This window comes from Mus musculus, chromosome 18 (assembly GCF_000001635.26).
Source record: "Mus musculus strain C57BL/6J chromosome 18, GRCm38.p6 C57BL/6J".
Classification (NCBI taxonomy): domain Eukaryota; kingdom Metazoa; phylum Chordata; class Mammalia; order Rodentia; family Muridae; genus Mus; species Mus musculus.
The window spans coordinates 6,434,705-6,458,313 of NC_000084.6; the positions used below are offsets into that span (position 1 = coordinate 6,434,705).

General features: G+C 42.9%; 1 protein-coding gene across 2 annotated transcripts in view; it reads right to left on the reverse strand.

The window, feature by feature from the left end:
- Positions 1-1,246: 1,246 nt before the first annotated feature.
- Epc1 (enhancer of polycomb homolog 1) overlaps positions 1,247-23,609 on the reverse strand; it is an 80,158-nt gene continuing 57,795 nt past the window's right edge. For both annotated transcript variants that reach the window (NM_007935.2, NM_027497.3), the window contains exons 3-14: positions 20,485-20,630; positions 19,483-19,689; positions 18,805-18,953; positions 17,529-17,688; positions 15,762-15,935; positions 15,593-15,682; positions 15,365-15,513; positions 14,201-14,553; positions 6,418-6,539; positions 5,345-5,486; positions 4,888-5,251; positions 1,247-2,603 (exon numbers count right to left, since the gene is read on the reverse strand). In NM_007935.2, the coding sequence (NP_031961.1) occupies positions 2,531-2,603; positions 4,888-5,251; positions 5,345-5,486; positions 6,418-6,539; positions 14,201-14,553; positions 15,365-15,513; positions 15,593-15,682; positions 15,762-15,935; positions 17,529-17,688; positions 18,805-18,953; positions 19,483-19,689; positions 20,485-20,630 (2,129 nt within the window). In that variant the 3' untranslated portion in view covers positions 1,247-2,530. The remainder of the gene's footprint in view (positions 2,604-4,887; positions 5,252-5,344; positions 5,487-6,417; positions 6,540-14,200; positions 14,554-15,364; positions 15,514-15,592; positions 15,683-15,761; positions 15,936-17,528; positions 17,689-18,804; positions 18,954-19,482; positions 19,690-20,484; positions 20,631-23,609) is intronic.

Genomic DNA, 23,609 nt, shown 5'->3' on the forward strand with positions numbered 1-23,609 from the left:
CCTGCAGATAGAGCAGGCAAACTTCTGAGGACCTTGGCCTCATTCTCACTGCAGGGTGCACTTCAGAAACTCGGATCCTGAATTGTCATTTATGACAGCAGTTTAAGTGTTTAGTTGCACTGACTAGACACTGGAAAGGAAAGACAAATCTCGTTTCCTCCTTAAAATGTGAGTGGGAATTAGTTCATCACATTAGTTGTCTACTTTGAGACGAGATAAAATGAACTCCAACCTGCCTTGCCACCACTGCTGCTTACTCTCCTGTCCCTTGCTTTCTGTAACCTCAAGTCTCCAGCTCCACCCTGGCCGGGTCAACCTGCTCAGTTAAAACACTTTGAACTAAGTTCTGTCTGTCTGTCCATGTGGAGGGCACCCTCCTGGTGTCCCTTAGAAGAGGCCCGCCCACCTTGGCTTCTCAGTCTCTCATTGCTTGCAGTCTTTGGTCTGAGCAGGCTGGTCTGGCTGACCAGTGAGCCCAGAGGCTGTACCACCCTCCACCTCCTTTCTTCAGTCCTGGGATGACAAGCATCGGTCACTATTGGCTTTTACTGAGTTCTGGGAATCAACTCTGGCCCTCATTGCCCCTCTGAAGCCTTTCTTAACCCTTTCTTCTCATGTGCCCTACTAAACAGATTAACTATTTTCTTTCTTTATTTTTTATTTTAACTTTTTTCTGTTTTAGAAACAGGGTTTCTGTACATATCCTGGGCTGGCCTCGAACTCAGAGACCCACCTGTCTTTGTTGAGATTATCGCCCCAGGCCTGGCCAGTAAGCAACTTTTAATGGCCCTCTAAGCACAGAGACAGAGCCAAGTACTTCACAAAGTCCCTGGGGTAACTGTGGCCGTCAACTGCTAAAGACTAGTCTGGATACTGAGGCAGAGTGGGACTCTTCCTTTCCACGCTCGGTTCTGTATGGAAGGCAGAGTCCCCAGAGTCCTCAATGCTCCTCTGCCCAACAGCCTCTGTTGCTCAGGTCTCTGACCCAGACCGACTGGGAGCATCCTTGGCTCGCTGCGCTTCTTCAGCGACCCTGCCTTTTTGCTTTCCATCTTATTTACTCTCACCTCCATGAGAATATAAGTCAGTACAGGGCTTTCCTTCACTGTTGTAGACAGACATGTCAAAATAATCACTGAGAACATGAACTTGAAGTTCTTCCTTGCTGTTTCTAGCCAAGCCCCTATACTGAAACAAAGTCACACAAGTTCTGGGGTTGAAAACAAAAGGCAAAGACCACTGCACGTTAGTTTGTCAACATGTAATGCCCTGGGTTTATTTTGTGAGAATTCTATCACAATGTTTCCAGGTGGGATTAAAAACCTTAAGGATAACGTATGCCATTGGACTGGGCATTCAGACTTCGGTACTAACAAAGCAGTAGTAGTCTGGTAAGTACCATTCTCTTCACAGAAGAGAGGTCAAATGTTTCCAAAGGAAGGCACCCGATATTTGTGGTTCTGGCCTCGCAGCCTTCTGGAGAATCTTAAAAGGAAAAAAGCTGGCTGGCTGTTTTACAAACTGGAATGACGATACACGGACAGCAATTACCGCATTCTTCTCCCCTATATCCTTTCTGTAAGAACAAGTAAAGAATGAAGTCTTTAAACAATTCCACAATATAAAAGTACATCTTTTTGTGCTAAAAAAAAAAAAGGGCAAGACAACATAAACTCCAGTTGTAAGGACTCCGTTTGTGTACTTGATTTAACACTTTTTGGTGTGGAAGGAAATGGGACGACTGGGCTGTTTGTAGGGCAGCAACATAACATTAGTGCTTTAAGTACCAGGGCCGCCCAAGCTTGCAGACAGGCGGGGACGGGAGAATTCAAGAGACTTCATTTTTAGCTTGTTGCGCGTCCTAATGCTAGTAGACCAGGAAGATCCCCATTGAACAGTACATTCCCCGTTTTAAAAAACTGATGCCTTTTTTTTTTTGTAAAATTCTGTATGTATGTCACCATTTTTTTTTCACATGATACACAGAAAACTCAAGGACCCAGAGGGAACCAAGTTATGTTATACCATTTACAAAATACCAAGGAGTCCACAGCTACCTAACACATTTACTACAGCACAGGAACCAATGAGGGTACAGTGTACAAAACCTGTAAACACGGCACAATAAATAGAGACAGCAGGTTCCGCACCATGCACATGATGTGATGACACCAGCTACACAATCTCACAGCTCACACTCTTGTTGCAGTTACCCCCCACCCCCCGCCCCCAAGTGCAAAGCATCACAAATGAACAGTTCTGTATTCAAGTAACATATATACAAGGGTATTACAAATATGCAGTACTGTACAGATAATTGCTGTATTCTTAATTTACAGATGTTGATTTTTTCCTATTAACAATAAGAAAAGAAAGGTTGAAGCACGAGAGATTCGAGAGCTGCGCAGTGCTGCCGAGTCCCCACAGCTGCCACGGAACCGCACAAGTGCTCTCCATACTCCCTGCGTTCCAACGCTCTGATGCATAGCACCTGACCATGTCCCCAGGATGCAGTCCTGCTCCCAGGAAGCTACGTCACCTCCATTGCTACTGTGTTGTCTGCTATGTTGTTCAGTGCTGGCTTTTCCGATTCATGATTTTCCCTGTTGGGATAAAAGTTCTTTTAGTCAACAGTCATGTACAAACTAAGCAAATGAAGACCATCGTTCCTTTAAAAGCCTTAGTCATCTTTAACAATAGGAAGAAACATCACTATGGGGCGATGGGACAAAGGATTGTGAATTTTTGTAATTATGAAAATCATGCAAGCAGAAATCAGGTAAGTCAGGGGTCAACAGTCAACTCCATGCCAACTGCACTGACAAAACCCTGTCCAGGAACCCAACTGACCAAAGATCCACACCCCCAACACCAAAACCCTGTCCAGGAACCCAACTGACCAAAGATCCACACCCCTACACCAATACGTCTCACGCTCTGAAAGTTACAATTGCAGCTGCTTTCTCTTCTTACACTTATCTACTTAGTATGTATGTCCATGCACACATGTACTCATGTAAGTGTCTCAGCTCAATTCTTGGGGAGTGAGTTCTTTTCTTCCACCACGCAGGTTCTGGGATCAAACTTGGCTTGTTGGGCTTGGTGGCAAGTGCCTTTACTCACGGAGCCATCGTGGTAGGCCCCAACCTTTATCATCGTTTTGGGATGTGAGTGTGTGTGTGTGTGCACATGGAGGCCAGAGGTGGACGGCAAGTGCCTTTCTTCTATCCATCTTCACCTTTGTTTTTGAGAAAACCTGAAGTTCATGGAGTTGAGGATCTGCCTGTGCCACTGTTTCCTGTAACCCAACAGTGTAAGCACTGCAGGCACCCAACACTACATGGAGCGTCTTTAAAACCGTGGGCTATGAATTCAGGTGCTCACGCTGTACTGGCAAGCACTGAGTCATTTTCTCAGGCTTGAACTCTTTTTCAGCCTTTACACAATTACGTTGTATAGTCAGAGGGCTACTTGCAGGGTCTGGTTCTCTTCTTCCTCCACATGGATACAGTGGTCAATCTCAGGCTGCCAGGCTTGATGGCAAGCACCTTTACCCGGAGCCACCTTCTCCTTCCAACCCCAAAGCTTGACTACCTCAGTAATCTAACATGTCAGGACTTTAAATCTAGGTCCTAATGGACGTCACTAAGTGAGACACAGACACAGGACTAGTAGCCAGAACACTAGGTTCTAGAGGTATCCTTTGAAAAGTCCACTGGCTTTGTTTCCTACTTTTAAATAGAGTCAGGGATATGAGAAGTCCCATCTACTGTAAATGTCCTCATATTTGTCCAGTTCTACAGCAATTAAAGTCATCATTGGTGATGGGGAAGCGGAACTAATCCCCTGACCAGCCATGAACAGACCAACAATACGTTCCTGGTATTGACCTGATAAATGTAGACAGGGACCTGTAGATGTGCAAAGTAAAGGCTACCAATAAGCAACAACATAGCTGTTCTTCCCTGACACTCTCTGCTGAAAAGTTTAAATGTTGGTCTAGCACAGGCCTGGCCCTCCCCCCTCCCCCAACCCAGCTACTTGTTAACCACTAAACACTAGCTCTCCCAACTTTATTTCTGCTTTGCCTATTTCTGATCTACACTCACAGTTACCTTGCTGTGAAAATGTTTCTCTTTGTTTTAAAACAACAGTGATTGTCTGTACAGTGAACTGAGCAGCACACGTTGCTCTAAGACCCGCCTAGAAAGGCTTCTGTCTATTACCTGCACTGCTTTAATATGTATGTCTATGTTTTAAGCTTAGTTCTTGCTAATCTGAATAATGCAGGTCTTTGTTTCTTTTTCTCCTAGTACTATGTAGCAGCAGGACTTTAATTAGTTAATACAGAGTTAAAGTAATAGTTAGTTATAGTTAAAAAGGCGCCTTGACAAAAACCCTAAACTACTGAACTTCAATAAGGTGAGTGAGCAGAGAAAGCAATGATTAGATGTGGCCAGGTCTGCCAGCATTGCCACTACTGGGAGTAGCTAGCAGACTGTGGAAGAAAGGTTTACCAATTTCAGTCCCACAGTAGGCTACAGATGAAATCAACAGCACAACAACACATGCGAAAAAGAATTCCTCGCACCCAAAGCTGGAGAAGATTTCTAGAGATTTCTAGGTTACTGCTGCAGTAGGAGGTCCACGTCACAGAAGCAACATGACTTTCCCAGGGAGTGGACCGGCTTAGTCTCAAGACTGAATTCAACTAACACTGAATTATAACATCCACTTGCTTAGTTCTTGAATAAACAAAGATTTGTGTGTGTGTATTCATTCATTCAATACACAGAAGGAAACGAGAAAATTTAGGTGGATAGCCACTTCAGGAGGCAGAGTTAGGTGTTTACATTTCAGACATTTCAGCTTAGAAGAACTACTCACCTTGGAACTGAATCTACAGAGGATGAGGAGGGGACCTTGGAAACTTGACAATTTGCTGCAGCAGCCAGCTTTAAGGCAGATGGCGGAACAGCACTTAAAGTCCTAGGTATATGCCGTGCGTTTATTGGGGTGACAGAGTTGACAGTGGGGACAGATGAGGGGACAGTTAATCGGATGTTGTTCCCAAACAGAACCTGAGTTGTTGCAGAGCTGGCAGCAGTTACTTGGTGACTCAGTGAGCTGTGGGAACCCGAAGTCTGTGTAATATTTGAAGGCTGTAACAAAGTTGAACCTGCTGTCGAAGGACTCGTATGTACAAGTGCCGTTGGTGTAGTGCTACTGAGGTGTAAGCCCTTGTATACTCCTAGGGAGAAAAAGAAAGCGTGTAAGCGCTGTGCATTTTGTGGCTGAGTCACGATGTGTACAAATACGTATGCACGCAGATGCCACCCCTCACCTGAGGCAGGAAGGACGCCATTCACCCCGAGCCCGAGCACCACATCATCCTTCACCTTGAACCCCAGCAGCTGTTCCGACGTCATCAAAGCAGAAGCAGCAAACTGTGCACTAGCAGAGTCCAACGTCTTAGAAACAAAACCCTGATAGGAAAACACAAAGGTCAGCATGAGTCAGAGCAACACAGGCCACCACAGTCAGTCGGCCTCACTACACAGGTCACCACAGTCAGCTTCACAGATCTAAAAGCAGCAAACCAATGAGATCTATTCTATTTTCATAGCCGTAAGTCTGAAGGTTGAAAAGTTAGCTAACTTAAGGGTTTATACATTTTGATCTTCCTATGGGAATACAAAATATATACAAAGCAATTACCAAAATAAGCCTATTAGTACAGAATGCAACAACAGCAAAAAGTTCCACTTGAAAGGTTAAAACACATTTCTCAGGTAGTGCAGTGCTGGACGAACCCATTAAGGCAAATATGTAAACTTCTTCCATTTAATCTCTAAATGGCTCCTCTCTGTAAACACCCTCAGTGCTAATATCCACCCACTGTACACTCAAAGGCATCTTTCAATAGTAAGACAACCATCTCTTAATTAAAAAAAGATCTGACATCGTAATTAAAAAATGAGAAGACCTCTTTAATCTCCAAAAATGAAATTTCCTTTAAGATGCTTAGAAGACTCAATTCTCAGCCTTTCAAGCCCCAACTCTATCTATACAGCAAATACTTTTCCAAGAGCAGAACAGGTTGTTTGGGCTTAGTTCTGGAACCGGAACATCTGCTGCTGGGGCTTTACGTTGGGGACAGTACGTTACACACAGACCACGAGTCAGAAAGAAGCAACTTTACAACTAAGAGAACCATGGTCTCAGGCTACTCTGTGTAACAGGCAGCAGAGCAAACAGCTCCCAGACTCACCTGGAATGTTCTTTCTAAACCCTGTACATTCAGGCCAGAGCCACTTTTCTGCTGGTTAGATGCAAGGTTCTAGGACAACACTTGGTAATTAGAGATGAACTCTGGTGGGAAACAACGAGGATAATCCTAAGACACAAGGCCCTCACCTGTTGCGCGGCGGCAGAGGAACTACTATTTGCTTGCTGCTGCTGCTGAGTCTGCGCAAGCTGCTGCTGCTGCATGAGTGCCAGCTGCTGCTGGTGCTGCTGGTACTGTTCGGCTGTGAATGCTGAACATAAATAAGGAGACAGTTCACAAGATGCACAGACACCAGACGCCTTACAACATTAAAAATTCAGCAGAAGAAAAAGATGTTTTTGTGCAAAATGGAAGCATTTGGATAGAAATGATGCTGCCAGAGATGGCTCCCAGAGGCAAACGAGCATCTTCTGCCACATTTAACCAAAGTGGCTTCAAGTTAAAGAAAAAGCCACTACTTTTTTCAGCTGTGACACTGTGCTGGACAGTGCAGAAAGTGCTCTTGGGCTCCCAGTCCACACTCTTGGAGATGCACTTTGCAGTGAGTATGAGGTGAAACCTGGTAAACAGCATTCCGCTTCTATTTTGTCCAGATCGTCATACCGAGGCCCGGGCCTTCCCAACAGCTGTGTACAAACACTAAAGTCTACATAGCTTCTTATTCCAATCATTGCAAAACTTTCTTCTACATAAAAAGTAAATCTGATAGTTTAATACTTAGACAGGAGAACTTATCTTTCAAGTTTAACAGGAAGAAAAGAAGTACCAGGATTAAGGTTAATGAACTTGCCCCACCCAGTTAACCCACCTGGACAAAATCCAGTCAATAAGAACGGAGTTATGCTGATTACTGTACAGAGTGAAGCCTGAGGACAGACACTGTGTTATGCTACTATGTGTGTCTATGGAGAGCTCAGTTCTAAAAAAGACAAACAAAAAAAATGTTCATTTATTACCCCCCAAAGTGTGTGCAACTTTAAAAAGGAAACCTGTTTCTTTATTCTTTTCCTTTGCCAGGTTAAAAAGAAAGGGGGGGAGGGGAGAAGAAAAAAGAAAGCAAATAGTATCACAACCACCTGACAGTAAAGGCTTCTTAAAGAAACCATTCCGAGTAGAAGTTACTTAAACAAACCAAAACCAAAAAATTCCCCCCAAAACCCCAAACAATCAATCAAAAAAAAAAAAAAAAAAAAACCAAACACACAAACAAACCAAAACCAAAACCCAAAACAATAGAGTTACGCTACATCCTATGGTACCAGGGCATCTATTATCCACCGTTCCTGGGGCTCAAGCCTGCCATTTCAAACATGCCCACCTGACTTGCTATGAAGTGCTCCGCTAGTTGGAATATCATCATCCCATCAAGTTTTCTGAATTTCACCTGTAACTTGGGAGGGATCTTTACTAACCTCCAGGGTCCTGGGTCCAGGGTCTGCCTGGTGGCACTGGACAATAGGAACACATCTACCACACTTTCAATGTACCCAGAAGACCGTTAGGCTACCAGAACCTTCACACGTTCCTCAACTGAATTAAGCTCATGGCCCACACTTCTCCCTAGAAAAATACTCCTATTGATTCTCTTATTTTTTGAGTGTTACAGCTCCACTTAGTTGGTATCTGATTTGTAAGTCTTTTCTAACATTTGCAATCTACAGATTCTATGGGGAGACTTACTGATATTATGATATTCACTAAATACTGACAGAAGTATTTCCTGCTACCAAGACACTGACATGTGACAGAATTGAGCTGGGCCAAAATGATGAAAAAAAGCTACAAAAATGAATGCTACCCAGAATGATGGTTGAGAGTTAACATAATACTTTAACTTCCTAAAATCAAATGTGCTGCCTCAGCCTTTACTTTTTCAGTAGGCAATATTCAGTAATTTTTTTAAAAAAAAGGTTTTTTTTGTTTTTTCTGGAAGGGTCAGGCATTTCATACCTAGGAAAATGATCCAGTCATTGCTCACCACCTCTTGTGAGTGAAGGCAAACAGTAAACAGATGCAATGTTTTCTCCCTGCAAAAATGTTTTCTGTGTGTCTTTGATGGTATTTGTGCTTCAGTTAAACATTTAGTGGTAAATGAACTGGGAATCAACGTTGAATAAACTTTCAAATACTTTTTTGCCCTGGTTAAACGTCACCCCAGTTTCTGTGTGCAGGTGTGCCAACCTCACTTTTTTTTTTTAAAGATTTATTTATTATTTTATGTATATGAAAACACTGTCGCTGTTCAGACAGTCTAGAAGAGGGCATAGGATTCCATTACAGATGGTTGTGAGCCACCATGTGGTTGCTGGGAATCCAACTCAGAACCTCTGGAAGAGCAGTCAGTGCTCTTAACTGCTGAGCCATCTCTCCAGCCCAGCCAACCTACTTTTTAATATCTGTCTCCTGCCAGTGCAGACGCAGAGATAAAGACACAAGACACCCCCCCCCCCCCCCCCCACACACACACAAGATAGTCAGCTCAGTATCTGAGATCACTGTTTCTTAGATGATACTATTCTACCTAGAGTCTAGTTGTAAAATCTGGCCTGGATGTTTCTGTAATTAAAACAGCAACAAAGAGGCTGGCAGTGAGAAAGAAATACAAATGCAGCACAATAGAGCCCTGACCCAGAAGAGTGTGCCTGCCACCTGTAGTGGCTCAACATCTTCGTGCAAACGTGACAAGGATTAAACTTAGGTGGATACCAAAATTCTCTTAGCTCCCTCTCAGAAATAAAATTGCATTCTAAAAGAACGTGCATTTGTATGAAGGTAAGGTAGTAAATGTGGATAATTAAATGTGAACTGGATTTTATATTCTTATTTTATAACAGAGGCTGTAGAAGCATTCAAAGCCCCTAATCCATTCTTACTCTAAGGTCTAACCAACTGTTCCATGAAATAAATGAAAGCAACCTTATTTTCTCAAACTTCTACTAATGAACTGGGGCATCAAGGCAGAAAGTTTCCAGCTATACCTCTACTTCAGATAAAATGAAACAGTCAAATTTAATCCACAAATGGTGGGCAGAGCCAACTAAAGCAAATCTAGAATCACAACTGCTTTATAGAACCAAAAGAGCTGTAGTCAACGAGGTCCTCAGACCCGATGGCCGTCCTGTAACCTCTCACTGCGCATGAGGCCCTCAGACCCGATGCCGTCCTGTAACCTCTCACTGCACATGAGGCCCTCAGACCCGATGCCGTCCTGTAACCTCTCACTGCGCATGAGGCCCTCAGACCCGATGCTGTCCTGTAACCTCTCACTGCGCATGAGGCCCTCAGACCCGATGCCGTCCTGTAACCTCTCACTGCACATGAGGCTGAGGTCCTGGGGGAAAACACACAAGGAGAGCAAGCACCACCAATAGTGAGATTTCAAAGTTAAAACAGGAAAACAGTTCTAGATCAATATTTTTAAGATAGGAAAGCTAAGCGCATTGAACTGGGGAAGGAAATGGACTATTTTTGGTGAACAGTGTGACAGCAGACAGTGAACACACTTAACATGATCACATGAGAAAACACAACTCTGAACTGAAGAAAGCTGCTTTTGGTAGTGTATGGATAAGTTTTCTGAGCAAGCTCTTTTAATGTAGAATAATTTCATCTGTTCTATTTCCTCACATCAGAAACAGACACCATGAAACCACCAGGTTTTTAGGAGTCTCTAATTCTCTGGGGTAGTACTCTGAAACAAGCCAACTCCAAGAATAGGGAAATGTGTTCTAGTACCAGGTATTGTCTAAGGCCCTTCAGGCACACCCCTGACCCTGCAGCAAATTACCTAAGTGGGAAGGGAGACACGTATCATCAGCAAGAAATGAACTGTTTCAAATGGAAGACATTTACATTTCATTAAAAACCTTTGAATCTGAAGATCTTTCCTAATTCTAACAGGCTGACCCAAAAAGGCACTGAAAACAAAAGCTGGGGATGTAGCTCAGTGGCGCAGCATTTACCAGTGTGCAGGAGACTCTAGACCCGATCCTCAGCCCCACAAAACCAAACAAAAACCCAAGCAAAATAACTACGATATGAAATGGTCTAGTTACTAAAGTAGGATCTTTGTATTAGGGAACTGAAATCAAAAAGCTTCCCAAGCCCTTATCAGCCCACCTAAAAACCCGACTTGAAAACCAAGGTGTGTTGCAATTCAACTGTCAGCATGCTGGGTCAGAGCTGAGTGTGCCTGGCTATGACTTCAATGTGACATTTCTCTAGCCCAGTGCTACTCCGTCCGTGATGCCTCGGTAACATTTACATATTTACATACACCTGCTGAATTCACAGCACATCACATACAATGTCATGGAGAAAGGTCACCTTCCAGAAAAGATTCTGTATTAGAAAGCCCTTGAAATAAGCTTAGGGTTTCGTAGACTTACACAAAGTAACAATAACCACTGCACAGGACTGCAGTCCTTTCCATATCAAATGCAGTAATTCTTTCTATCTATAGAACTTCTGTTGCTTACAAAAATAAAGCAGACTGTTACAGATAGTTTGAGTTAGAAAAATAACTTACAATGATGTTGATTTCAATTTTACTGGAAGCTAAGATTTCAAGTACTAGCGACATCTCTGTTGTAGGAGTTTTAAGTGTTTCTGAATCATCTAGACACTCATACCCTCTCCCCTGTCTGTCTGTGTCTCTTTTGCTCTCTGAGAGAGACAGTGTGCATCAGGAGGACAAAGAACAACTTGTGGGAGTTGATTCTCTCCTTTTACCACGTGGGCTCTAGGGATAGAATTGGGATGGCATGCTTGGTGGTATGTAGCCTTTACCTATTAAGCCATGTTGCTTGCTAGCCCTTGTATGAGGGTCTCATCTAATTATTGTAGTTTGATAACCCTCCAATTTCAAATGCACAGAACAGATGGATTCTCAACCACTGAGCAAACACTGAAAAGATGCTATTATAGCTTAATAAAAGCCCAGAAAACTATTTGAAACCAGTCCAAATCATGTATTAACTAACGATCATTAAAAACAATTTATCCTACCCCTATGTAGATCTAGCCCTAGACATTCAAAGTCCCCATCACTAAGTCTCCCCAAGCTCCCCTTCTGACACACAGGACAAAGGGGACACAGCATTTACATTACCTTCTTGGAGGCTACCTCACACCCTACTCAGAACACCCTCCATGGGTGCAGAGTTGTGAAATGGCCAAGACTGAGTAGCAAGCTGAAGGGACCCCGAGCAGTGAGAAGCCTTACAACTGGGCACTCTTTGAGGAAGTGAGTACACTCCTGGTACCTTCAGTTGGAATTTCCTATTAAAAAATGTGTATACAATTCACTAATAACTACTTAGAAAAGGAGCCTGGTGGGGGTGTGCATCACTTGTAAGTTTCGATTCAATCAGAGTCAGTAACTGAATAATCAGAAGTGGTTACATTTGAAGCTGACTCCTGTCCATCTGACAGGATGGCAGAGTCAGCACAGCTAAGATCTAGCCTGCTGATGCTTTTGGAGAGGACCTGGCTGACACTCATGAGACCCTCGGCAGATCTAGGCTGTCTCTGGAGAACACTTCGACTCCCATGTAACAAGCAAATAGCTGGATTGTCTTTTCTGTCTTCAGGGGCAGCTAGCAGACCTCACTTATGTTAAATGCACATATGACATAATTTGTAGAGCCACAGAGAGGGCCTCAGATCTCATGAATATCTATCCCAATAAGAAAACAGAGTGTAACTCTATGGTAGCCTGTAGGCATTTATTCTCTAAGTATATTTGAAAATAAACATATTATTTAAAAAGGCCCTACTATCAAATGATGATTATGGAGAAAAGCTGCATAACTATGAAAGGCTTTTTTGGGTAACTTTTGCTAATGTCTACCTTTTAATGATGTTTGGGAGACAAATCAGCAAAGTTTGCAACTGGCACTGACATGCCTCTGTAAGTCATGCCAGCACACCTCGTTCCATAGACTGAAATGCAATCTGGAGGTCTGTCATGCTCTTCAGTGTCTCCACCACAGGAGCGACATGATGTGGGTTGATAGAACATAGCTACTTTCTCCATAAAAATCTCAAAAAAATTTCATACATCTTCAAAAATATTTTTGGGGAACCAATTAAGAGTTTCCACTTTTGAACTCCCCACACCTGTGTCAGTTAAGCCTTCACTACACCAGCTCTTCAGCCTGACTTTAAGGACTATCCAGGACAGAAAAAGAGTAGTAAAATTAGTGGAATTACAATCATTAAAGTCCCCCAAACTACAGAAGCCTGATATAGCTGTCTCCTGAGAGGCTCTACCAGTGCCTGACAAATACAGAGGTGGATGCTCACAGCCAACCATTGGATTGAGCACAGGGTACACAATGGAGGAGCTAGAGAAAGTACCCAGGTGGCTGAAGGGGTTTGTAGCCCCATAGGAGGAACAACAATATGAACTAACCAGTACCCCGAGAGCTCCTAGGGACTAAGCCACCAACCAAAGAGTTCACATGGTGGGATTCAGGGCTCCAGCTGCATATGTAGCAGAGGATGGCCTAGTCGGTCATCAATGGGAGGAGAGGCCCTTGGCCCTGTGTGGAGGTTCTATGCCTGAGTGTAGGGGAATGCCAGAGCCAGGAAGCAGGAATGGTTGGGTTGGTGAGCAGGGGGGAGGGGAGGGGAGGGGATAGGGGGTCTTCAGAGGGGAAAACCAGGAAAGGGGATAACATTTTAAGTGTAAATAAATATCTATCTATCTATCAATCAAAAACACTTTAATTGTAACCTAATTATGTAATTAGGGAAACAATCCTCTTTTAGAAAATCTGTATTAGCCGGGTGGTGGTGGCGCAAGCCTTTAATCCCAGCACTTGGGAGGCAGAGGCAGGCGGATTTCTGAGTTCGAGGCCAGCCTGGTCTACAAAGTGACTTCCAGGACAGCCATGGCTATACAGAGAAACCCTGTCTCAAAAAACAAAAAAGAGAAAAAAAAAAAAAAAAAAAAGAAAATCTGTATTAAAATCATCCTAAAAGAACTTTAATGAAATGATTTTAAAATATTGTAAACATAAGCCAGGCATGGTGGTGCTTGCTTTAATCTCAGGAGCAGAACCAGGCAGATCTCTGAGTGTAAGGCCAGCCTGGCCTACAAAGTGGTTTCAGGACAGCCAGAACTACAGTGAAACCCTTTTTCAGAATACCTACCAAAACAACTACCACCAGTAAAAATACCCCAAAAGATTTCATTTATTGTATGTATGTATGAGTGTGTGCATGCACATGCCACAGCACATGTCCAGAGGCCAGAAGACAAACTGAAGGAGTGGGACCCTTTCCTTCTACCGTGTGGGTCCTGGGCACTGAACTCAGGCTGTCAGGCTTGGCACTCGGGATCTTAATCTGCTGCGCCACGCTGACAGTAAGCTTTTATAATTTTAACAACTCAGATAATGTGGACTCAGTAGTTTAAAATAGAAAGTCACAGGGCATGGCACTGTTTCCAGTGTTTTGGTCACCCTGTAGGGATTATCTAAAAATGTCTCCAAAATATTAAGTCAGCTTCTCTGGTCTTTATTCTGAACGAGTGTCAGTGTAAGTTCACGTGTAACTACTGACTACTGGCCACAAAATTTAAGCAGACCGGATTAGATGTTCAAGTACATACCACTAACAACTTGGGGTCCCTTTTATTTTATTATTTGAAAATCAATCTTGTGGTTCATGGGCTGCCTTAAGGTAACAAATTAAACATTAAATATGTATTAACATACCACATACCACCTCTTTTTGGCTGTGGTTAAGGAAAGATACACACACACAAACTCACAGAGCAACAGCACTACTGAGGAGAATTCAAAGAAATCCTTAAGCATCTCAGTATGAGAATAAAACACCACATCCTCAACAAGATGGAAGGCCCCGCCCTGGTACAGCAATGGGTACCACAGATGAACGTACCACAGTGTGCTGAGCCACTGCTACTTCTGTTCTGGGTGGAGGTGCTGCACGTGTGGGCCCCAGGCTGTGCTGCTCCTGCTCGACTGATACTCCTGTGTAACTTTCTACTGGAGAGTTCACCACTGTCACTGTCAGGCAGGGATGGTGTCCGAGGCCTAAAGTGCCGCCATCTACATGATTTGATATCGACTAGTATCTGACTGAGGTCTTTAGAGGAAGATCTGTCCGAGGTATTGGGTTCTGAGGTATTGGCAAACTGATTGACTGGAGAAGGTTGTGGTGAGGAAAGCATGTCCAAATCCAGGTGGTGAAACATACTGTCATAGTCTGAATGCGCTCTGTCCAGCACGACCCTGTACAAGGAGCAGACACCAGAGATTACATCAAAGTTTCTTCCTTTCTGTTCCGAACGCTTTCCCCTAAAGCTGAACACCAGTACACTGAATAGTTAAAAGTTGCCAAGTTCACCACGGCAGCATTTGACTCTTTCACACTGTGCGTGCACGGCATAGGGCACATAGCACAGCACACATGCATGCAGCAGCCAGAGGACAATTCCCAAGAGTTGATTCTCTCCTTCCACCACGTGAGTCCTGGGGACAGAACTCAGGCTGTCACCTTGGTGGCAAATGCTCCTTCCCACTGAGTCATCTTGTTGGCTTTGGTTCTTTTAGCCTCAAATCTCAATGCTGGATAAAGTTCTTTTTCTGTGCTTTGCAGTTCCTTCTCTCCTCCTCTCCATGCATGAAGTATTCTATTTCAGAGACCCAGAACCACATTCTGACACACTGAGGCCATGAGCAGCAAAGCTAAGTGGTCACTGCAGTAGTTAATATAAGGTTTGCCCCAGAACTCAGCGACTTTGGTTGTAGTTTCCTGAACCAATCCTGAGTGTGTAAATACAAGTTACACTTGTCCTTTCTTGGGAGTCTACCCTGGGATAACTCAGGTGCTAAGAAGCTTGGGGAGTTAAGAACCCACATGGGTCACGTGAGAACTACAAAGTGGGTGAAGACGTTGGTAATGCAGTGGGAGACGTGTAAACAGCTCTGCTAAGCACAGCAAACTGGAGCTTCTAGAGTCTGTTCACAAGGAGGACCTCAGTGTAAACTCTGACTCCAATGTCTAAGGCATGCTGGTGTGAGGAAAGCAGAAGCGTGTTACCTTCCACCACGTCCGACCCGTCTTCGTGCAAATCCAAGACACCTCTGGGGTACGGTGAGAGTAGTTAAGCAATATCTATATCGCACATCCCCCAGGCCTCCATCTTTAGGGCTAGTCCAGGGCCAGTTGCCAGTTTGGTCTAAATGAGGCTAAAAAAAAAAATCCAAATTATTGTATCTTGTCAGTCTGTCTGCTGTTTGTTGTTTACAGAGAAAGTCTGACACTTACAGCATAGTACTGACAGCCTGCTTTCCTACGGAAAGCAAAAGGGCCATCAGGGTCATTCTCTTCCTCAGCTTCCGAAGAGCCAGACAAAACCTTGAAATAAAGCAACGAGAGGTCAAAATGCAGTTCCTACGTTCCTCTTCCGTGTGCAGATAGCTGGTCTTCTGTTTACCTGTGACAGAGGCTCTTCATCTGAGCTGGGGAAGTCGTACTGGTTTAAGTCTTTAGCACTGAAGCCTGGCAGTGCAGCAGGACTCTGCTGCTGAGGGGCGGCAGCAGATGGGGGTAAGACTTTGGGCTTCTTTTCATATTTGCGCTTCGGCCGGATAAGATCAGCCTTATCTTGCTGCAACATAGGCATGAATGAGACAGTCACCCAGTAGCACATTCCACAACTGCAACTTCTGTAACAACTTGAGTTAATTATTACTTGGGGAGCCAAGTGCTTAAACTATTAAAACAGGCTTGAGTGTTCCTCCTGGTAGCCCCTCCTACCCTCAGAGGTTCAGTCTCAGTTTCCCCTAATAATCTACATTTGCTCTGTTCAAAACAAACATTTGCTTACAAGACTTATGTGTATGCACAGGTGCCTTCAAAAGGCAGAGAATATCAGATCCCCTGGAACTAGACTTGTAGGCAGTTGTATGCCATCTGACGTAGGTGCTGGCAACTCAACCCAGCAAGAACATTGTTCTCTGCAAGAACAATATGTGTTGCTAACTGTTCACCTATCTCTCCAGCCAGACAACACAAAAATTTGAATGAAAATTTAAATAAGAAAATGTTCAAAATAACAGGACTATTCCATTAATGATTCTGTCTTAATTTAGAAGGATTTAAGGTAAACTAGATCCAAGTGCATGGCTCATGTTTCTAGAACACACAGATGAATACAATGTTGTATAATTAGAATTGGAGTTAAGTTCTGAAATATGAAAATCAAAGTAAGACTAAGTGATATATAAAGTCATACATTTCAGACAGGTAGACAAAGACTTCAATATAAAAACAAGGAAAAATTATACATATGTAGGACTAGAAATTATGAGCAAAGAAATATTTTGGAGAGTGATCTTTAACTTGTTTTTGACAGGGGTAGTGGGGTGGAGGCGTTTCACTAAGTAGCCTTGCCTGGCTGAAGAAACTCACTATGTAGACCAGGCTGTGTCTCAAACTCAGAGATCTGCCAGGCGTGGCCTCTGCTGTGATTAACAGCCACCATTTGTGATTATCAAAGAGATTACTTCCATTCATCTGTCCAACATCCCAATACCTCAAAATCAACGTATCTGAAATAGTCTCTGTCAGTGCTCTGACAGGAAAAAAGTCTAGGCTGCAGAAACCATCATTCCAAATGATATGGTACATTATACACCAAATTAAAAAAAAAAATCACAGAAACAAAATAAACAGAACAGGTTAGATAACAAAATGATCAGCAGATTTCCTCAATTGAAATGGAATGGTAAGTCCGAGTTAAATGTTAGGTCATCAAACACTTCTCTCCTGAGGCACATTTATCAAAAGGGCATACTGCCTGCCCTCTCTTATTCTCCCTCACCAATTTTATTCTTCACAAATTATGATGTATCAACTTGTCAAAGTATTTATACTTCTGCCCATGTCACCAGCTGTTAACAAGACCTGCCTGTCACTCACACATAGATGTGTCCCGGAATGTTACATCGGGTGGGAGGGCTTCATATTCTTTCCAGGCCTCTAATCACGCCATTCATCACACCAACATTTCCTATCCCCTTTCAGCAAATCCCTCTTTTTATCAGACACAGAACAAAGCCTTCCCTTGTAAGGAAGCAAGAGAAGTAGAAATTAAATTGTCATGAAAAGCTCCCCAACCCCCTTAACTCCAGAACACCTTGCAGTGCAATTTATTCTTTTCACTGTTTACTGGATGCTACTGTTACAGAGCTCTAATCACCTTGTTAACTTTGAACTCCTTCGAGTCCGTGGCATCCTGGTGTTTGAACTGGCTGCTGTTAGTAATCGGGATGATGGGGATGGCATAAGTAGGCTTCACTGGCTGTCTCTGTGCCATGACCTCAGACATGATCTCTCCACTATAGTCACCTAAATTATACCTGAAATTACACAAAGGAAACTTTAAGATAGACACAGAATACAATGAGATGCTTCCATAAACACTGTGAAATGAGGTACAGTCCAACTAATTCAACAGCCACATCCTCAGATACATGTGTGCCTGCTGTAGGTGGGATAAAATCACTTAGGAAGGCTTTCAATATACTAGGTATTCAACAGTAACCCTGAATGCATATGGGTATTTTGCCTACTTGTATGTCTGTATACCATGTGTGTGCCTTCTTGCCCATGAGGCCAGAGAGGATACTGGACTCCCCTGGACCTAAACTTAACAGAAAGTTGTCAGATGCCACATAGGTGCTGAGAATCCAACCCAGGTTCTTTGAAAGAATAACCTCTAAGCCATCCTTAAGGCTCTCCCCTTGAATTCTTGGTCCTTTTGTTTCTACTACCTACTACAGGCATAAGCCACGATACCTGGGCCATCTGGCTCAAACTCAGAGCTTTCACGCCCAACAGCCATGCTCTCTATTGATGGAGTATTTAGCCTTATCTCGGCACACAGTGACTGCGGGGAAAATCCCAAGGCTGAAATGCCTCAAGTAGAGCCAAAAGCTACCCTGCCAATTAGTGTTGTCTTTTTTCTCCTGAAAGAATCACAAGAAATTTAAGTGGATTTTTTTGGGAGTGGGGGGTGGGGGGGGGATAGGACCTGAGAAGCAGGGCCTTGAGAACTAGCTTTTATGTGCATGTCATGTTCACTGTCACTACGTGGTCATCTGAATGTCATGGTGCTGGGATAGCTCAGGGAAATGTCTGCCTGGGCTGTACGAGGCCCTGGGTTTTGTCTCTAGTACTAAAAATCCCCCATAAAACCACAAAACACCCCAAATAAACTACTACTATTCAACACACCCTCTCACCCTGCCTCATAACCACACACAACTCAAAAAGAATAAAATATCTCTCAATAGAAACAAACACCTGTTAGTGAACCCAATCATCTCCTGAGAAAATGAAGACAGAATTGTGTATAAAATTTCACAAAGTATAACCCATGGTCTCTACTAAAGAAACTATTTCTAAAATTTCAGCTAATTGGGAAACCCATGATGGCCCTGTCTCGGTCCTAGCGCTCTGCACGCGAGGGTCACCTCTTCTCCATGATTTCCAGGGTCAGGTGCAGCAGCTCCCGTTTACTCTTCTCCCGTCTCTTGATCATTTCCAGGATGGTGACAGCCCGGCTGAGATCGCGGCGCAGCTTGAGCATTTTCTCATATGAGGCTTCATCATTCTTACGGTTCTGGAAATATAAAGTTGCTTGTTTAACATCAAGAAGCACTATTAACTAGCTGTAGGAAGTGCAGCTATTGCCATGTTAACAATGTATGTTTTTATAGAGTTACAGTTTAAAGACACAGGAAAGGAACACAGACCACAAAGATAAGAATTCTGTACCTGATTTTTAAGTGAATCAAACTATATATTAAGACCCTCATAAGAACTCTAAAGGCCAACTTATTTTACTATTTTCTAGTGTAATTAAAAAAAATTAGTGCATGAGTGTTTGTGTTTGTGTGTGTACAAGTTCCCACAGGTCCAAAGTGGGGCCTTGGATTCTTAGGAGCAGGAGTCACAGGTGTTTATGGGCTACCTGATATGGGTACAGGAACTGCAACACTGTCCTCTGATAGAGAAATAAGAGCTCTGAACCACTGAGCAACCCCTCTAGTATAATTTTTAAGGAATATTATGTAAAGCACAGAATTAAGTCACAAAATTAAGTTATTAATAACTATAATTTTTCTTAAAAATTAAAAAAAATCACTTACTTTCCGAGTTTGCATTTTCTCAGTTCGTCTTCTAAAAGCCACGTAAGGATCATTTGTGCTAGAACCATCTCGCTTTTCCTGTTTTACCAACGGGATAAGTGATGACCCCCGGCAGGTTTTCCTCTTTTTAATCCAGTATTCATAAACTTCTCTAATTAACTCATCATCTTCTTTTAGAAGTAGTTTGGCTTCCTGCAGACTGACTGGCTAAATGTAAAATCATTTCGTCACTTTCATAAAACACATATGCAAGGACTCAAAAACATTCATCACGGCTTCCTTTAATGAACACAATCAAGATTGACAGTATACTTCCTTAAACAGGGCCTCATGCATCCCAGGTTAGTCCTGAACCTGCTGCATAGCTGAAGATGACCCTGTACTTCTAAGTACCAGGGCTTGGACTGGTGCAAACACTACACTTGATTTCACTGGGTGTTGGGGAGCACACCCAACACATGCTAGGCAGGCACTGTGCTTAACTGAGCTACATCTCTAGCCCGAGTGTGCAGTCTTTACAATAATCCCAAACCAATTTCACACAACTTGCTGTGTTTCATGACTTTAGGACTTGGTATCAGTCACTTTCTACTTTTTCACCAAATACACAAATGCCAGGTGAAGAGATTTCTTGATTCTTTTTGTTTAGAGATAGGGTCTTACTATGTAGCCCTTGGCTGGCTTGGAACTTACAATGTAGAGCAGGCTGGTCTTTAACTCAGAGATCCATCCATCTGCCTCTACCTTCCAAATGCTGGGATTAAAGGTGTGTGACACCATATCCCTCCAGTTTATTATTTTTATTTCTATATATAGCTGGGGTAAGTGAGGCACAAAAAATTTAAACATAATGCTCAAGATTATACAGGTTAATAATAGGCAGATGTGAATCTATGCTTCTAATTGCAGAGTGTGCTGGCTCAGCTCTCCTCCATACAGCACTGTTCCACATAATACAGGAGTTTATAGGTAACACATAGACATAAAGACATGAAGTTGTACCTGCTGACCGCTGCCTTTTTCTAGCCGGTCAATCATCTCCTCAAACTGCAATGGGCAGATGTCCATTTTCTTCTTCAGTTTATTCACAAATACTTCATCTTCAGAATCCAGATCGTAATCAGGCTGTTCAGCGTCCAAGCTAAAAGCTGGTGGAGGAAGCATAAGCAATCAATCACCGTGTGGGTCCACACAGATGGCTACATAAAGCAAGCCTGGGCTTCCTAAAGAATGAAGGGATCAGCAGGCCTCACACAGACTCAAAGCTTAGTGCTGTGTCTTCTACACCGAATTGAATGTAGAGAAAAACTATAAAAACAACAAACAGGACTCCCCACTCACTCTTTATGTAGGTTTTTTGTCTAGATTATTGAAGTTCTATTTTATAAATCATTTAGCTATTTTTCTAAAAGATTAAGGAAGCTGTTACCAATAACAGTGACAGTTCCAATGGTTCAAGTCAAGAGACACTTGTGTCACTGTGTCAGTCAGACATGTGTGGCTTGGTACTTACACACACAGGCAAGAACACCATTCTACAGCATCAAAACTCATTCAGTGGCTTACAAAAACAGAGGGAGCAGGATATTAAAGAAAATGAAATATTCTGATAGTAAAAATCTTCAATTTCTTCTTTCCTTTGGGTTATTAGTTTCTAACTCTGGAAATCTAACGCCTAGAATGGAGAGGTTTATTTATCTTTTAAATTTATCTTTCTGGTCCAGTCTCTCTAAGGCCAGTAGTCTATCTAGTCTCAGCCCACATGGCTGCATGGCTACAGTTATGACTTCAGGTCTTTCTTTGCAGTAAGCACTTTTTGTCTAAGCAGGTGAATTCCAACTTTTCAAACTCCAAATGATGTTGGTCCTTCAAAGTCCTCTGCCTATTACTCACTCAAGTGAGTGGTTTCTAAGCTCTTCAGTCTCAAAAATTAAATCCTCAACAGAAAAATGGGCTGAGAAGATATATAACATTCTGGATAAATTAGAGGCATTTCAAGCAATAATAAAACTGTAAGGCACATGGCTTAAAGACAAAAACTCCACCCCAATCATTCCCTCCTCTCTTCCTAACCACCATTTTTGTACTGTTTTACACTTTAGCTGTTAAGCATGGTTTGCCCTCTATTAAGATGAGACTGATCCTGAAGGAAGGCCTAGGTCTTGTCTTTGTATCTCTAAGTGCTCTGAGAAAGAGGAACCTGTCCCTTCTGTGCCACCCCAGTCTGAAGCAATCAACTGAGAAGTATTTTAGCATTATGTAAATCTATTTAAGCCCGAGGGAAATAACCACACAACCTGTCATTTGTGACATAAGGGGACACTCAGTGGAAGTCAAGTAGCTATTACTCTTGCTATAGAGGATGCTGATGCTGTAAGTACCCGCAGAATTAAAAGCATTATTCTGCTGTCTATCTTACTCATTGGCTTATCTAATTAAAAGTGTGCTGGAAATGCTCACTGGATGTCTAGACTTCAGTTTCTAGGTGCCAGCGTCTCTCAACACAGAGCTTGCAGCAATCAGCCTCTCCCTTGTGCCTCCATTTCCTGTCACTTTGAAAAAGTCTTGTATGGTGGAACAGAGGCAGAGAGCACTGGATTCTGTTTCCAACCAAGGTAATCCAGATTTATGTGGTCCCCTAGCTATTTTGATTAAATTTATACTAATCAAGCAAAATTAAAGTTCAGCCTCTGCTACCTTAGCTGCATTCCAAGTGCTAACAACTGACATGTGCCTGATGGTAAGGGCTGTTCCAGAAAAGTACAAATTAGAAAACACATCCATTGCTCTAGAAAGTTCTATTAAACATGGCTGACCCAGATCATCCAGAGAGCCTTACAGACAGGGACCAGTACTGATGTTCTGCCTTCTGAGGCTTTTAATGAATTTTTAGGATCTCATCTGTACAACACTCATCAGAAAGCTCTACTGTGAAATGTGGTTTTTCTTTAGAGCAAATCCCATGAGAAATTATCACAATGTTTTAATCATTCATAAGAATCAAGCCAGCTTGCCTGTTATCACCTTTCTATCAATGCTCTCCACATGCTACTGGTACATACTGGAATTGTCTTTAAGTCTCCAGGGAACTACGGAGGAACTAGACAGGAAGACTGCCTTCATGTCACCAGAGTGCATAGCCATTCCTGAGTGGCCCCCCCTCCCCCGTCTTTTGATAGTGCCAAAATAGTCCCACTGAACAGTTCAGATGGCCTAGAACCTGTGGCTCCTTCTTTTTACCTCCAGAGTTTTAGTTAGAATTACAGGTGTGTCATGCTTTCCTCTAATGAATTCCATCAGCTATACAAGCTTGGTGGCCCAAACCTGTGATCCCAGGATCTCAGTACTCAGGAGGCAGAGCCAGTTTGCTCTAAGTTTTTGAATCAGCTTGATCTATACAGTAAGCAGCAGCAGCAGCAACAACAACAACGTTTTGTCAATTAAAATGAAATCCAGCTAGTCAACTGCTCCTAAATAACTATGACACTTTGGATTTTAATTCCCTTAAAAAGATCAACTCAGACATATGCACAATTGAAAAACAAGGCAGCTCAGGCAAGTAAGATCCCAGGCAGCTCCTGCAGAGACCAGAAGTTGCTGTTCACCTACAAGGCAGTTTAAAGCCATTAACAACTAATTCTGGGAGATTGAGAATCTCCTTTTGGCCTCTGTGGACACCAGCAATGCATGCTATACACTAAACACACACACACACACACACACACACACACACACACACACACACACACGCAGATGAAATACTCATACACATAAAAACAAGCAAATAAATCTTTCAAAAAACAAAACACACTATCACCATGTTGTGGGTGTAGGTCAGTGGTCCAACCCTTGCCTCACATGTATAAAGACATGGGTTTGATCTTTAAATCCACAAAAACTAGCCGAGCGTGGTGACGCACGCCTTTGATCCCAGCACTCGGGAGGCAGAGGCAGGAGGATTTGAGTTCAAGGCCAGCCTGGTCTACAAAGTGAGTTCCAGGACAGCCAAGACTATACAGAGAAACCCTGTCTTGAAAAACCAAAACAAAAAACAAAAAGAAACCCCCCAAAATCACAAAAACTAAACACAGAAAAATCAAAGCATTGTATGTTACATACAGGAACAC